Source organism: Acomys russatus, chromosome 4 (genome assembly GCF_903995435.1).
Source record: "Acomys russatus chromosome 4, mAcoRus1.1, whole genome shotgun sequence".
Classification (NCBI taxonomy): domain Eukaryota; kingdom Metazoa; phylum Chordata; class Mammalia; order Rodentia; family Muridae; genus Acomys; species Acomys russatus.
In genome coordinates, this window is record NC_067140.1 from 32,061,407 (window position 1) to 32,078,731 (window position 17,325).

The 17,325-nt window shown below is 51.8% G+C and overlaps 1 protein-coding gene across 1 annotated transcript; it reads right to left on the reverse strand.

The window, feature by feature from the left end:
- Nucleotides 1-2,609: 2,609 nt before the first annotated feature.
- Nucleotides 2,610-3,823, reverse strand: C4H11orf96 (chromosome 4 C11orf96 homolog). The gene has a single exon (XM_051144203.1). The coding sequence runs from the start codon at nt 3,644-3,646 to the stop codon at nt 3,275-3,277; it is 372 nt and encodes a 123-aa protein (XP_051000160.1). The 5' UTR covers nt 3,647-3,823; the 3' UTR covers nt 2,610-3,274.
- Between the last annotated feature and the right edge of the window lie 13,502 nt (nt 3,824-17,325).

Sequence of the window (17,325 nt, forward strand, 5' to 3'; positions counted from 1 at the left end):
TATGTGTGTTAACAGCAAGATCTCATTGTAGCTCAGGCTAGCTTCAAACTCCCTATGTAACTGAGGATGACCTTGAGCTCTTCCCAGGCACTTTGAAGGAGCCCTGCCCCCAAGACAGACCTCCTTCTTCCTCTGTGCCAGGTAGGGCTGCTCCAGGCCTGGCCTGCTCCCTCAGGCATGGCCACACTAAACCTCTGTGTCCCTCTTCAGCCCCTCTCTGGGTCACTGACTCTATTGCACATCTTTTTCCATCATCTCTCAGAACTGCCACTTAGAGGCCAAACTAAGAACCTGGGACAAACAAAATGGCACTTCTGTACCTGTAAGTAGGGGCCTTAGCTTAAATAAAGGTAGGCTAGCTACCCAATTGGATTTTATTAAACTATGATGCAGATCCATATATATTGACACTAAATGCAGATCTATTCAAGTCAAAATGCAGGTTGAAAATGCAATGTGTAGAGTACACACCCATTTTATCAAACCCCCAAATATGTATCCCTAAGCACAACTTCCAACATGCCCACCCGTTCACCCTGGGCGGTGGGAGTATGTAGGATGAGTTTTTCACTATAGTGAACAAATATTTCTTGAACAATAAATAGTGGAGTAATCTAAAACGGAAAGCAGCAAAACATGCCTATGATGCCAGCACTTGGGAAGTGGGAGCAGAAAAACCAGGAGTTCTTCAGCCACGTTGAGATCTGGAGGGCAGCTGGAGTAAATAACTCTCTCTCTCTCTCTCTCTCTCTCTCTCTCTCTCTCCTCTCCTCCTCCCTCTCCTCCTCTCTCCTCTCTCTCTCTCTCTCTCTCTCTCTCTCTCTCTCTCTCTCTCTCTCTCTCTCTGTGTGTGTGTGTGTGTCATCACTGTCGCCGCCGCCGCCGCCGCCACCACCACCACCAAACATCCAAACATATGGCCACCCTCAGGAAGCAGGCTTCCCTGTTGCCTCCTGGTTCACTTTAATCCAGCAAACATCTCAGAAGTGGGTAGTCAGCACTGGTTCCCACTAGTGGCTGAGCAGAGAGTCAGGGGGATGCACATGGTTCCCACAAAGCATAAGCCTCCATTGGCTGGGAAGGCCCATGAAGACTCTCCAGGAAGGCCTTCAGTGAGGTGGAGGCTATCATCCAGATGCCTGGGACTGCTGCCTTTCAGGAGGAAACAGAGCCAGAGTTGAAGAGCTGAGACAAGAATAAGGGGGCTGAAAAGTCTTAGGGGAGCTACAGCCTCCTGCCCCCAACTCTGGCGCTCAGGCCAGCCCAAACTGGCAGCTGCAAAGAGTAACATCAGCCAGAGTTGCCTCAAGAGAGAGAGGACCTAGCAGCTAAGGCCATCCTGGCATACTTTCTTTCACAATGGAGGCATTTTGAGTATCATAGTGTTTTCAGGAGCTGGGATGGGGTTAAAGACCCTAATCACCAGGACCCTGTGTCTGTCCTCCCATCTCTGAGACAGTCAGAGAGGCATCATTTCGTAACTTATGTGTATATTTTGTTTCATTTCCTCTGCTTTTCTGACTTGCAGCGAGGAGGGCTTAGAGAGGTAGAGTGTAAGACCCAGATCCTAAGTGGGTCATGGTCAGGATCACACACACACACACACACACACACACACACACACACACACACACACACACACACACACACATTCTAGCCCCACTACCAGGTAGAGGGGGGGCGGCTCTGAGCACAGAACAGTGGCTACCACTAAGCAGAGTTTGAGCTGTCTGGCCCAGGTAAGCCCTGGACTTATAGGGTTGGTCAGGGACCCAGTATGAGCCAAATGTTTGTTACCCCTGTCGCCACCTGCCGCCAGGCAACACTGCGACATAGCCAGCTGGGAGGTGGGGGGTAGTGGAGATTTCGAGTGTAGAGTGTAGACGTGGAATGTGGGTCGGCTGCTTAAGAGCCCTGGAAAGGGAAAGTAGACCCAGAGTCAGAATAAGCCGCAGCTCTCAGTGTGGTTTCTTCGTGACTGCCAGGCTTGTTTTCTCCTCCGTAAACAAAGACCCATGCTGAGAAAGGCGGGGGATGCGGTGGGACCCTAGGACCCTAAAGACTCCGACCTGTCCTTCGCGGAAGCCAGAAGGAGCCTAAGAGAAGCGAGGGAGGAAGAGACCTGTGATCACCCGAAGCACAGGTGCGCCAGGCACTGAGCTGAGTCAGCGCGGGTTGGGAGGGCGGCGAAGGGCAGAAAGAGTCGCTCACCTCACGGGATAGCGAATGCGCACCCACGCGCTCACCCTCCCTGGAATACCACGACTGAAACATCTCAGCCAGAGTTTCCCATTGTTTGTTCGGATTCGATCCCCTGCGATATCCCAGCACTCTCCCCCCCCCCCCCCCAAAGAAGTCAGCGCCGGGAAAGAGCCGTGTCTAGCCTGTGAGGTGACCTGGATCTCCCTGGGAGGTCAGCTGCACAGAGGAGGGCGCTCTGTATCCTCGGAGCACCACCCTCGCCTCTCAGACCGTGTGGAGAGCAGACCAGGGAGGCCAGAGCACCCTGGGCTGGGTGGGGATCCACTTGGGGAGGTAGGTACCTCAGAGGCGTCACTTCAATCTGGAAACGGAAGTTTTGTGGACTACCCCCCACCTGGTCCTCCCTGCCCTTTTCCTCATCCACATTCCCTCCTCCAGACTGGATCCCTAAGGTTCAAGAAGTCCAAAGCCCGAAGAAGCGCACTGTGTAAATATATTGGCTTTATTTGTGTCCATTCGGACGCCTCACTGACAACATCCAGGTAAAAAGACCGTTAAATAAAACGCCTTCAGCTATTGCAATGCAAAAATAAATATCAATCCTCCGGCTGCAGCAGCAGCCGCGCTGAGCCCCAAGTCCCCTCCGTCAACCTAACAATTATAAAAGTGTCCAGCGAGAGTATCGGCGTGAGTGTGAACGGGTGTGCGCTTGGGGGTAGGGCACAGTGGAGCGGTGTGCAAAATCGGAGTTGCAAACCAAAGGCCTTGCCGCGGCAACCCCGGCGACCCTACTCAGCGCGGGCTGCTTCCCCGCGCACTCTCACTGCAGAGTTCGTACTAGGAAAGAGTTAAAAAATAAACATTTACAGGGGCAAAGAAAGCGGCTACCCTCCCTGGCGTCCCCGAAGGCGCTCCGGGGCCCCGGCGGGTCAGCAGCTGGGCTAGAGTCCGAGCGAGCGAGGCGTGCTGATCCCGGGTGATCCGGGCCGCCTGGAGGTACTATCCCCCTCCGGGTGCTCCCGCTGGTCCCCGGCGCGTGGCGGCGGAATGAGTCCCCAAACGAGCTGCCGCCTCACAGGGCTGAGTCGGAGTCGCTGGAGTCCAGGCTGTTCCTCAGTTTGCAGCTGCCGAGCGGCTCCCTCTGCAGGGACAGGCTCTGCGTGCTGCGGCGCAGGCACTCCAAGCTCTGCAGGAACGACTTCTTTGCCTTCTCCTCCTCCATCGGGGACACCCCTTCCTCCTCCACCTCCTGGATCTCGTCGAAGGTCACCGGCTGCGTCTTGAAGCGGGACTGGCGCGGCCGTCGCAGCCGGCCCTTACCCTTGGGCAGCTTGGCCGGCCGCACGGGCTGCGGGAACTCGTCCGCCAGACACACGAAGTGCGGCATCACCGCCTGGTAGCTGGAGCAAATGCCCATGAGCTCTCCGGGCTTTGCGACTGCCATGGCGCCGTCAGCGGCTGCGGAACCGGGGGGCGGTGGGGCGCCCGGGCTCTCCGGGGGCGGCCGCGGCTCCGGGGTCCCCCGGGAGGCGGCAGCCTGGGGCTCTCCGGGCGGGGGATCCAAATCTGCTGCGGGGTGGCGGCGGGCCTCGCTGGCCCGAGCCGGCGCTGCTGGGGAGGGATGGCGGGCGGGCAGGCCCGTCGGGGGTCGCGGGGCTGCGCTACGCTGCTCGGCGGCTCTCCAAGAGGCTCCTTGCCGCCGCTGTCGCTGTTTCCGTGTGCCCCGGGGCGGCCCGCCTCGCCGCTTATATAGCCCGCCTCTGCCCACACGGCTGCAAGCTCGGATGACAGCGAATGCCGTTTAAAGCGTGCGCGCCCCGCGCCCTTCCGCCTGACGTCGCCCTACCCGCTACTCTGGGAAAGTAACGGCCCCTTCCCCGGCACCACCCGCCCGCCACGCACCGGAAGGCGCGCCTCGCCCGCCAAGGTCCATCTAGCAAGAGCACCCGCTCCCGGACCCTGCTACCAGTACCCACAGAGCCGAGGTGCTATTATAGGTCCTGGGATACTCCCAGCCCTAAATCTGTACCGACCTGAGTGGCCGCGAGGTTTCGGTCGCTTCCCCGGCTTCAGGCTCTAGTCACTTCTGAGGAGCAGGCCCTTCTATGGTAGATTACTCGCCAAGCACTGGCCACCCGGCAGCTGCTGGCTCTCCTGCGGGACGGGACGCGGGACGCCGCAGCCAAAGCGCCCAGCTTCCCGGGGGCTAGAGCTCCGAGAAACGGGAGGGCTTCTGAAGCCCTCCCAACCCCTCCCCAGGCACACCGTACACACACACACACACACACACACACACACACACACACACACACACACACGAATACCTTTACTCCATTCCGGTTCTACCCTCCCCTTCGTGCTTATCTCCTCACTCTCCCCACCCTAAGTCTCTCAGGCACCCCCATTCATGAACCGCAGAGTGGCACTTGGATAGCAGGACACTAACGACAATAATAATAGCTCCCATCTGGAGCACTTCATCTGAGCCAGCTAGCGAGCTCTCTGTACATACATTATCTTGTTCATCTTCCTAGCAGCCGGGTGGGATAATTAGTATTCCTTCAATTTCACTTGAGAAAAGGGAGCCTCAGAAGGGATAATTAACTAGTCCACTAGAACCCGATGGATGGGATGGACTCCAAAGCACAATGATAAGGGTAGTGTTCCCAAGCCAAATCCCACCAGTGAGTGACCTTGGAGAGAAGATTGACAGGGTAGCCCCTGCTGGCCTCAGGGCCCCAGAAGGTAACTGGGTGAGTGCTGCCTTGACCAGGATGTGGATGGCGTCTGGCAATGGAGGGCATCAGTGAGGTGTGGCCTCCCTCTATACCCACTCACCAGAGGCCTATTAAGAATGCGTGTGGGAGCTCAGGAGTAAATGGGAGCAACAGTAAAAGAGTTCTTGAATACAGGGTGATGGTATACACCTATAATGCCAGCCCTTGGGAGATGGAGGCCGGAAGATCAGGAGTTCAAAGCCAGCCCTGCTGTACAGAGAATTCCAAACCAGCCTAGGCTACATAAGAGCTTGCCAAGACTGGAGGAGAGACAAAGAAGAAGCCCGAAGTCCGAAGTCTGTAGCCTCTCTCGTAAAAGTTGCATTCTAGTGGGAGGGACCATATAAACATCAACAAGAACAGGTGCCTTGACAGAATTGCAGAGGGAGGTGTGCAGAGCCAGTTACCAGGAGAGACTTCTCAGAGTGGGTGGCACTTAGCTGGCACCCGATAGACAGTGGGAGCACTGCTAAGCACCCCAAAGGCACTGGGGCAAGTCTGGAGATATATGGACTTGTTCAAGGCAAGTGTGTGCCCTGCTATCTTCTCAGCAACCCTGGGTAGCCAGAGCCACTATCACTGCTGTGCACTCTTGAGGAAGCAAAGGCACAGGAGAGCTAAGCAGCTTGCCCACAGTCAGTCAGCAGCAGAACTAAGATCCAGGCATCGTGGCTCCCAGGTGCTCACTCTTACCCGTCACACTGAAATGGAAATTTAAACAACTGGTGGGGGATGCTGAAGGAATGAACATGGATGTCAAGGCAGGAAGACAGTGTTTGGACCTGGTACAGGTCGCTAAGGCAACAGTAAGACTGGTGAGAGTAATGACCACAGGGCAACCTCTGATTGAGTAGGGGAAGAAGGCAAGACGTAGGGATGGTTTCTTAAGGCTTTGAGGTAATACCATAGAAGTAGAATTTCACCGTGAGGGCGCCATAAGGTATTGAAGTGGTTTCCTCCAATTGATGTTTTTCAAAACAACCTCCTCAAAATTCTGAGGCGAGAAGGCTGGCAAGGAGCAGGCAACCTACTTAGGTAGTTGTGAAATGACTTCAAACTCGGGCCACTAAAGCCTTGCATTGGGCCTTGGCTCACAGAGATGCAGGGAAATGGTTTGATTTGTGATTTGTCTGAGATGAGGTGCAGGGTCAGTCACAGGGACCAAGGCTAACTTCTTTGCATTTGGCTCCAGCAAACATTCAAGGGTGCTGTTTCCTATCAGGGTAGAATCTGCCGGTTGTCCATCAGAACTCGCTTTCTGCCTGGGTGAGACCTGAAAGGCTCATGACAGAATTATACCAGGTGAAAGAACAAAGCAAATTTGCATAATCCTAAAACTTGAGGCCACTGCTTTTTACATTGCCTTTAACAGCAGTTTAGCAATCCTCAAATGTCAATGGGTACCAGGAAGGGACAGCTGGCCCTAATGACTCTCCTCAAACCTATAATGCTGGCTTAGACAGCTACTAGGGAGTAGAAAGCTGGGGACCTTTGTTACAAGGGAGTGAAATGCTTATCATGTGTGGCCATTTGGAAGTCAGACCACATGACTACTGATCCTATGTAATTCTAGAAAAATGGCTGGGAAGAGAGAAAAAAAAGCACCCATTTGTATGTGTTGGCTGCTTGGTGCTACTTTTAGCAAGATATTACAAGAAAGAGATTGGCTGGCTTGCAAGAAGAGGCAGTCAAAAATAGAGTCCAGAAAACTGATGTCCTTGGGGTTGGAAAAGCCACTTAGACATCCAAAGGGCAGATGGGTCAGAAGCCCAGAGCCTCTTAAAGCTTGCCTGCTATGCCAAAGATTAAGGCCTCAAAATCACTGCTGGGGCCAAGTATTGTATTAAAAGGTGTTATCCAGGCCTATCATTTCAGATGTCCCTGGGTGACTCTCATTGTAAAATAGTGAAAAGTGATGGGCTGGCCAGAAACACAGTAACTGTTAGGAGAGCCATTCTGGGCATGGTAATGACCACATGGAACTGTCTAGAACCAGATAAACCCGAAGCCAACTAAGGTTCTGGGGGAGTTGGTATCACCAACAAAGTTGTAAGGCTGATCGGTAGGAGCCCAAGGTGGATGGTTCTGCATGGAGGGTGGACAACCAACTACCTGCCAGCTTGGCTAGCGGTCAGGGCTACAGAGGGCAACAGGATCATCCCCACACAGCTTCCTCCAGTGGTTTCTGAGGGTCAGTGTGGGCAGAGGACTCTAGCTACTAACACAGCGAGGTCATATTCCTCAATGACCCCCAGAGCAGGGGGTCACTAAGCTGAACTGCCATCTGTGGGATGTGTAGAGCAACCACATGTCACTTCTACCTCTTCTGCCCAAGAGGAAATGCCTTCTGTGACTTTTCTTTCCCTCTGGTGGGAACAACAACAAAGAGATCATGGGAACTTTATGTTAAAGACAGAAATATCACCATTAACCTGGGTCCCTCAAAGGCTGAGTGGAGCTGACCTGCCTACCAGCTTGAACTTTCTTCGAAGCTACAAGGAAGCAACTGCATGTCATGGACTATCCAAGTGGAGAGGTCAGGCAAGGATAGAGCTTAGAGGAGGCCTATTGGGGTTGAAGTGGAGGTCAGGGGTTCATCAGTGCCATCAACAATGGAGGCCTGAGGAAAAACTCACTTTTCACACAGAGCGCTGGAACAGGCCTACCTATACTAGAAAAAGGGCTGGGGACACAGGTCAGTCAATAGAAGGCTTGCTGTGCAAGCATGAAGCCCTGAATTGGTCCACAGAACTCATGTAAAAAAGGCAACAGATAACATGTTAACATGCAACATGGTAACATGTGCTTGCAATCTCGGGACTAGGGAAGTGAAGAGAGGCAGATCTTTTGGGGCTCAATGGCCAGTCAGCCCTAGTCATTAAGAGATATTGTCTGAAAAAGTAAAAACATTGGGGATGGCTCCTTGGTAACCAGCATAGGCTAGTGAAGGAGCTAGAAGCCAATGAGAGAGACCAAGAGAAGGGTTCTCATAGGATAGGAGTCCACAGGCCCATCCTTGCTTGGCTCTACCAGAACCCACTGTGTGGCCTTGGGTAAGCCACTTGGTCTACCCACAGCTCCAATGGCCACTTCTACATCATGAAGCCCTTCCTGCTCACTTTCTTCAAGGTCAGACACCCTAAATTTAATCCAGAAACATGGCTATTCTGACAAGGGATCACATCCAAAGACCTGTGTGATCTACTTGGAATACAAACATACCTTTAGCACAGCCCTTTAATCCCAAACAATGACATCTGACTGAGGGGCAGACAAAGTGACAAATCAGAGAAAGATTTGACAGAATGAGTTGGAGATAGGATATGCCCAACTCTCATGAGAACAGGAAGGAAAGAAAAGCTACTTAAGAACAGCAGAGAGAGGCGGGAGGGAGTTCATGGAGACAGTATAGTACAGTAGAGTTTGGGAGTACAGTACAGTTCGGGAGTACAGTACAGTTTGGTTCAGTTGAGTGCAGTTCAGTTGAGTGCAGCTGAGTTTGTGCAGTTAAATTCAGCTCTGTTTATACAGTTCATGCAGTTCAGTTCATGGAATTCAGAGGCAGTTTTTCCAAGCAGAGCAATTTAGTCAGAGGCTGAGAGACACCATTTTGAATCAATCAGCCTGGAGAGGAGTTTTGAGCCAGAACAGCTGAGTTGAACCAGCCAGCCAGAGTTCAGAAAGAACTAGAAAGGATGAGCTTATTCATCAGTAAGACCCAGAGGCTGTAAACATTTTAGGCCTAGGTTAGCAGATGGAGGCTGTAAGCTGAAGCCTTCAAGGTCTGGGCTTACAGAAGATTAGATTGTATCCATGCTAGAAACTTCCAGGCCTAAGCCTAGGGATAATTAGGTAGAAATGCTCTGGCTTCAGCCCAAGTTGTGTATTTGCACAACTTGGGTACAGCTTTCACCTCATCTCCCTCATCTGAGGAAATAAAATTATTTATACCCTTTTACTTTGCAATGTACCTAGTTTCAACTTAGAGTGCTTCATATTTGTTGTCTGCATTGCCTTTTTCACTGGACTTTCAGAACTGGTCACTGCTTTTCTCTAGCACCCAGGATGGGGCTGGCACATAGAAAGGCCCATAGGTTCTTTTGGAATGGACAACCACCATGCTCACCATTTCCTGTGGCTCCCTGTAGGCCATGCTGTCTCTGCCAAGCCTTCCTTCCTAACAGAAAGCTCTCTTGGCTCCAAATTCTCAGCTAAGGGCAGCTACCCTGGACTGTCTCTCTCCACTCTCAGATGGGGATTTCCTGACCCTGGCACAGGGCAGTGAGAACAGGAAGAAAGGTTTGTGCTTCATAGTAAGCAGCCCAAATTAGCCACGAGGTCATCCTCCTTGCCTGGAGACTGCTCAAATGAACCTCTAGGAATAACAGAGAAGATGGAGAGATGGAATTTGCCCTTAAGGGAAAAAAAAAAAAAAAAAAAAAAAGGGCTGTCTTGTGGCTCTGTGGCAGTTTTTGTCTAGTGTGCTTGAGTTACAGGGTTTCACTCCACTACCACCCTAAGCAAACAGCAAACAGGGACAACAAAGTAACCATCCATCTGAGCTGCCTGCAGTACACAAGCACCTCCACCTCAGGATGACTCAAGAAGCAGCCCCACCAGAGGTGGCCTTTTTGCACCTCCACCCCAACCACAAGAGGCAGCCAAGGGTTACTGTCAGGTTTGGAGGTCACATGGCTATATTCTAGGTCTGGCTCTGCCATGGGCTTGTCACACTGATTTTTGGGTTCACACCTGAAAAGCCTGTGTGAAAGTCCCGTCTAAGTGTGGTCAGCTCCTCAAATAGCCAGACATGCATTAGATGAAGTCAAAGCCCCCTTTGCCCTTATGATCTCATGCCTGAGCCTTCCCAGTCCCACCCCCCTCCCACACACACCCCCCACACACTTAGTGGAAGATATCTCAGGATCTGGGAAAACCCCATGCTCAGGACATCTAGGGGCTCAGCATCTCTATCTCCTTACTTGACTCACAGCTTGAAAGAAGTCAAATTAAGCCACAGTGAGTTGAAGTCAGATTTCTAGGCAGAAGCCTGGGTGTTAGACTGCATGTTGGGTGCTACTGCCCATGCACAAAGGAAGGCCCAGGAGGCTTCTGCGGACATTAACCCATTATATACTGTATCCCCATCTATAGCCATTGTCCACAGATAAAATGGTCAGTGCCTTCTGTTCAAGTTTTTTTTTTTTAATTTTCAAAAATTGTGCTTTAGTGCATGTGTATTTGTATGTGTGCGTGAGTGTGAGAGTGCTAGGATTATAGGCATGTGCCACCATACCTGGCAAAGCCTTCTGTTCTGTCATGAACAAGGAAGAATGGGCAAATCTGAGGGTGGAGGGTTGCATACTGGATACTGGATTTCTGCTGCCCTCCAGGTGGATTCCTGCTGCCCTCTGGGCTGAGTTCTGGAGGCTGGAAGCTCGGGCAGGGGCCACTGTCCAATTTTATACACGGCCTTGCCTGGATGCCTGGGGAGGGGGTGACCACTAAAGAAGGTGCTGGATGCTGCAGGGATGCAGCCTAGGGTATACAGAGGGTCACAGCAATGTGCTCAGCATTTGCCATGTGCCGACCCTGTGGCCAGCTGTATCCAGTATGTCACCTCACTGAACCACCCTCTGGACTCCTCTGAGGGGCCCTGCTTTACAGATGGGACTGGAGGAGCTTAGTATTTTGCCAGGGCCACTCAAGTCCTGAAGCAGGAACTCAGAGCCAGGTCTGCCTGACTCAGGCGCATGCTCACTCTTTGCCCCAGCCCACCCTATGCTGCAATCTCTCTTCTGGCAGAACCAGAACCAGACCAGAAGTTAGAAACCTGGACTGCTGAATCTGTTCAGTCACTCACAGCCTGTGGCCTTGAATCTGTCGTACTTCTCAGGACACATCTCTGAGCAGCAGTGTCCCATCTATAAGATGAGGGGCCACTCCTGGATTCTCCGGATCCTTCCAGGTCTGTAAGCTTTGTGGGAGGATTTAGGAATAAGGAGACTCACTTGAAAGAAGCAGGTGTTTCCTCTCAGGAAAGAGTGGCCGGCAGGCCAGGCTGTGGCTGTGGGAGAAGGCCCAGTCCACAGAGAGCAGATGGAGTAAGGAGATGGCAGCACATAGGGAAAGGTTTCTGCCACCACCTCCTCCACTGTCCCCACCCACACTTTAGCTTTGGGGCAGAACCAAGCTTTTAAAAAGCTGTCATCGATTCTCCATCTATGTCCATAGCTCTGCTTCCAAGGAGGCCTTAGCAGGCTGCCCCAGGGTGCTTCTTCCCTTAGCACAGCTGTGAGGGTAACGCAGGAAGCCCAAGCCAGGCCCTGAAGGGCACATCACAGTAGGAAGAGGGACAGGGTGACAACTCCTGGATCCCTCCTCTGGTTTCTCTGGGTTTGGGTAAGAGTATCAGGTCCCTCCTAGTGGCTTCTGGAGTATGACGGCACAGACCTACTATGGTCCATAGCTTTGCTCAGCTGCTATAGCTCTGATATACTCTGATGGATCCCCAGAGTGGGTCTCAGGGATCTAGGTACTCCATGAGAGGTAGTTATTTCATATGGAGTGTCTGGGTCAGTTTGTACTTTGGGTGTTTCTAACCCAGCCACGTGTGTGTGTGGGTGTGGGTGGGTGGGTGGGTGTGGGTGTGTGTGTGTATGTATATGTGCATATGTGCTTGTATTTGTGCACATGCATGTGTTTGTGTTTCTATGTAAGTGCGAGTGGAACATAAGAGGATGGAATGGGAGCAGACAAGCAACAGACGGGCTGTTTTGGATAGCTTGCTCTGTGCTGGTCACACCCTTTTCCCTCACTGGTGTTCACCCTGCAGCAGGCCCTTGGCACAAGGCCCCTGACTTCAGCATCCGACCAACTGTTTCTCTTCACTCAGAATTAGCACTTGTCTGGAACAATTGGAAGCATAAAAAGTGCTTCGATAATTTGGCTGGAGGGTTGCCATGACAATCCTCAGCGAGCTCCAAGAGGGGTGTCAGTGTGCACTGAGCAGGAAACAGGCAAAGGGAGAGGGCAGAGAGGCAGGGAGGAGCCTGGGAGGCCTCAAGTCAGACCCTCGGTCTCCAGCGGATGGTCCTCCTCAGGTAGTGATGAGCTCTCTCACCAATCTGGGCTACCCTGTCCCTTGGACAATGAGACACCAGTGGCTGAAAGACTGCAGTCCCCAAGGAACCTCAGATTGGGCTTGAGGGTTGGACATTCTTGGGAATCCTGGAAGTGGAGCCCAGGAGACCCTCCTGAAAATGCTGTCCAGCCAGTAGCCCAACAATGCTTGAGGAAGAAATGGGAGTTCATGTCCCTTAGCACAACTCCCCAGCCCAGGTCCAGGACTCCGTCCTTCCCACAGGCCTGAGAATCACCGTGTGAGGGATGAAGTGCTACACATTCCTGAACTTTGCAACATGGTTTCTCATCTGCCACCCCAGCAAGGTAAGGATATCTTTGCTATCTTCTGAAAAGAAGCCAGAGAAGGCCAGACTGGAGAGGGGAGTAGACCAAGGCCACACAGCACACAACAGGCAGGGCAGAGTGAGGATAGAGCCCAGCCCTGGACTTTACCCCAAAGCTGCTTTCTGGGAGCATGGGCTCCCTGGATCAGATCCATGCAGTTCCACCCCATCATACAGACTCGGAAACTCAAGCCTTGGCACATGTCCCAGCCTGCTAGGGCATTTTTCTGCCACGGTTAGGCCATCAGCCCAAAATCTGTATTCCATAACACAAGCCCTGGTGGCATTTTTATGTCCCCAGATGAAAGTACAAGTCTTTCTCTACTCAGGAGGCTGAGGCAGAAGGATCACTCCAGCCCATGAGGCTGGGACAAGCTGGGAAATATCAAGATCCAGCTGAAAGGAGAGGGGGGTGGGGGTGGAGTTAAGGGAAGAAGGCAGGCCTTGTTTTGAAAGTCCCTTGGCTTGTGGCAAGCTTAAGCGGAGGGCAGCTGGAACCAGGACCACAAAGGCCAACTGTCAGAGGCTCTCCCAGGCAGAATCAAGTGCCTGTTGTCCACAACAGCCTTGAAAAGGGCTTCCACTGTGCCCACTGTGAGGCCTTGCCAAGTTACCTGGGCTCCCCAGCCCCAGGCCTGCAGCTGTCAAAAGGGGATATAGGGTAAGTAGAGCTCTTAATCCAGGAGCCCAGGAAGGAAGCACCTTCCAAGGTCTGGAGAGGGTAGGTCCGAACCAGTAGTCTCTTGGTGAGAGAGGTGTCCTTGGCCCGCTGCTGTCTCCAACATGAAGAAGGAAGCATGGAGGGCCTCATAGACACCTGTGAACAAGACTTTCACATGGCCTTGGTACTGGGTCACAGCATGGGGATAAACACCAGCAGCTCAAGGACACCTCTCTGCATGTCCTGATTCTAGTGCTTGCTAGAAGGTTCTTCTTGAGATTGTGAAGCCTCTAGCCTGTTTTATCCTTGTCGGCGGCATTTGCTGAAATCAAACTAGGTGATTTATAAGAACACACTGTGGTGAAACTGGGCCCTTATCAAGGGTGCACATCTAAGTGAAGTCCACAAATTGGGGTTGAAAAGATGCCCTGCTGTGTGATGTGCCAAGCTGGCCCTGCAATGAGATGCTTGGCCAGCCTTGTACTGTGCTGCTGGCACACCTTGGGGGCCCAGGAGGCCCTCCCCTTCAGGCCTGTGTGTGTTCTGCCCAGACTGTGGGCACCAGAAGAGTTTATTGGGGCCAGGTCTCTGATTTTTCAAGATGTGTTGGGGGATGGAGCTGCTCTCAGAACCCCCAGCTGGAGATGGCCTCTCCTGAAGTAGAAGGCATGGTCCTCTCTCATTCTTCAAGCAGGAATAGCTGCTATTGCTCTAGCCAGGCCTTCAGAGGGATGCAGAATGTGGTTTTCCTGAGTATTGATCTCAGGCCCTGGTGCCAGTGCAGAGCAGCGTATGCCTGTCGTATCCTTGGAAATCTACCCTCTCAGGCAAAGAATATTACCCCCAAGTTTTTGTTGAAAGAGAGATGGAGGAAACTCCCCAGAGGCCACATAGCTAGGCAGAGGTGGGGCTGGGCTTTGAAACCCAGGTCTGTAGGTTCCAAAGGTCTTATCCACACAGCTCAGCCTGCCCAGGAATAAGTCTGTGGAAGGTGAGGTAAAAAAGGAGCTCACTGGGCTTAGGAAAGGTTCTAGATTCTCAACTGTCAATCACCTGACAGTGATTTCCTCATAGCAAGAATGCGTGTTCACCGGCATAAGTCTATAGAGTCTTAAGAGTCAGGGAGAAGGGTTGTACAGACGAGATCCATGCCTGGTTTCCTATGGTAAACAGGAAAGAAAACAGGATAGACTCAGACTCAACACTGGGCGGCAGACACCTGGTAAACAGGTGAGGAGTCCTGGGGACAGCAGCCAGTGAGTTAAGGTGGGAGAGTAGGTTCTTGGGGCAGTGCACCTGCAGCTACTCCATCTGGAGAAACTGAGGCCTGAGAGAAGAAAAAGCTCTGCCCAAGAGCCAGAGCCAGAAGACAGATCAGCCAGCCAGCTCCTGCAGTTGGGTCACCGCCTGATCTCACAGTCTGTTCTGTAGAACTATCTGTTTCTACATACCTATTAACTATGGTACTGTGTTGGTCCCGGCCTGAACGGAGAAGAATCCAGTCTTATGCTGGAGTTAAGCACAAGGTGGGAGAGAATTCTGCCTGCTGGGACAGAATGTTCTCCAGCGTCTTCCTATCAGGACTGTTCCTTCCCAGCCTCTGCCCCTGTGTTTTCTCCTCCGGTGGGAGCATGAGGTTTAATCCTCTCTCTGCATTCCATCTACCGATGTCCATGATGTACCTTCCCCCCTGCTGTGGCCACCCCAATCTCTTTTCAACAGACTGGGTCCTTGCTCCCTGGGGGGCCTAGCCTAAGTTTTCATGTATAGCAGCTGTCCCACAAGACAGCCCTTCCCACAAGCTCCACCCACTCTGCCCCTAGGTATGGGGGCAGGAATCCTTCCTCCACCTCACTCACAGGTCCATAGAAGAGCTGCTGGCACTTGACAGACATGGTTTCTCTCAGTTCTTGCAACAAACCTGGTTCACAGGTAGAGAAGCCATGAAGTCTTAAGGGGGAGGAGCTGAGACTAGATCTTTGGCTATTGGATACTGACTGCTTCACCACAGGGATGCTCAGCCTACTGGCTGCTGGCAGCCTTTCCTCCCAGGCACACACTGTTACACTGTAATGAAGGACCACTCACCTCCAAGAGAGGAGGTTTGAAAAGCACCACACACCCCTCTCTGGACCTGACTTTATAGGGACTCTTCATCTCTGTACTTGCTACCACAGAGAGTATGAACCACCCAGCTCCCAGAAGTCCTCTGAGGGATGGTTGCCTAGAAAGAGCTGTCATCCACCTTCTTAGAAGCAGGGTTTATGGCACCTCCCATGCAAGGACTTGGTAGGGCAGTTGGTGATCGTTCTTGTGGCTGGCAGACACTGCTTGCTTTTAGTGTGGCCTCAATGAGGGAAGATGAAGTTTGACTGGCCAGGCGTGGACTCTGAGGTCTCCACCCAGATACTTTTAGGAACCACACTGATGTTCTTCTCTCACAGTGGGAGTCCCATGTCTGCCTTTTCTCTTGCTCCATAGAAAGGATGCCTGGCACCTCTCCATCCATCCCCAGGGGCCACACAGAGACCCAGTTCTGCCTACCACAGTCTCCACAGATCTTCGTGCAAGTTGCCTTATTTCCCACCCTACTGCATCTTTGCATTGATGACTTTGTCTAGCCTGCCATCAAATACCTGACAACTCAGGAGAAGAAAGATTTATTTGGAGTCCTGATTTCAAAGGGACTTAAGTCCATCACTATGAGGAAGGCATGGTGGAACTCATGGTGGCTGGAGGGTATGGCTTTAACATCTTACACCATGGCAGACCAGGAAGCACAAAGCCAGGAAAACAGGGCAGGTATAACTTTAGCAGATTAACCTACCTTCTAGATGTTCCACAGCCTCTCAAGACAGTGCCACTAGCAAGGAAACAAACATTCAAAACAGCCTGTGGGGACTGAGTCAAATCACACCATACTGATAGGGGTGCCCTCATAAAGTACCCACAAGTCTTCAGAGGCTCCCCATCACTGAGCCCCTACCCAAGTAAGCACTCTACCCGATCCCTGCCCATCTTGCTCTCTCACTTCACCCAGCTTGACACACATGGGTCTTCTAAACACCATCTGCTTAGGGGTCTTCCCTGCAGACTTAGTAGAGTCTACCTCCCTGTTTTCCAAACGCCTCCTCCACCAGAAAGACCTCCCTGATCACCACCCCACATCACGCTGCCTGTTCTACCAACTGCTGCAGTGCTCCTCAGAGCCCATCGCTTCACGTTTACCCTACTTCTGTGGTTCTTCAACAGTGGGTCTTGTTTTCTTCACAAATGACACAAAATATAACAGTGACCATCCCAACACCAGCTATGATGTGCCAGTTCCCCAAGGCCAGGGCCAGGGGCAAGGCTGCTTCTCTTTTAAGAGGGAAATGTTGGAGAATACTGTGTGTGGGGTCTGGCATACAGCTGGAGCTTACTTTCCTCAGACAGGCTCAAATCCTGCGGTAAAAGGACAAGCATGTGGGCAAGCCATTCTGGAAACTACTTGCATTATGTATTCTGAGCCTTAGAAATATGCACAGCCTTCCATGTCTAAGCAGCAAGCCTACTTTTCAAATTTTATTCTAAGGAAGTGATTGCAGCTATGGTCAAAGGTTTGGTTGCGGGGATGCTGCACACAACCATGATACTAAGCATAAGAGCTGTGCTAGGTTTTTCCTGTTGTAAATAGGTGATTTAAAAAAAAAAAAATAGCACCTGGGATTCTGGGAGATGGCTCAGTTGGTAAAGATGGCTCGGTTTATAAAGAACCTCAGTGCTGGGAAGAAAACAGCATAGGGATTCATTAGGCAAAGGCCACTCAGCCTAGCCTAGCTTCAGGCCAACCAGAGAGACCTTGTTTTTTTAAACAAACAAACAAACAAACAAACAAACACTCATGAGGAATGGAACCAGATGTTGACCTCTGACTTTCATATGCATGTGTATGCATGTGTATACATGTGCACCAACACGAACACAAATACACATAATAGCACCTCATGCCTGCTGTGAGGATGAGCAAGTCAGGGGTTAACATATGTAACGTGTGACCCACATGAACACATATACACTAGCATCTCATTTATGGTAGTGATGCATTAACACATGTAAAGTCCTTTACAAGGTGCCTGGTGGAAGTGTTACCTGTGTTGTCCTGTTTGAATTGAGGTCTGTTAGCTGTGCCACCATCCTGCCTCCCAATGACCGTCCTCACAGTTTCCAAATCAGA

What these genes read in the sequence shown, in the direction of transcription:
- C4H11orf96 (XM_051144203.1), bottom strand. Translation starts at nt 3,646, where the DNA reads ATGGCAGTCGCAAAGCCCGGAGAGCTCATGGGCATTTGCTCCAGCTAC.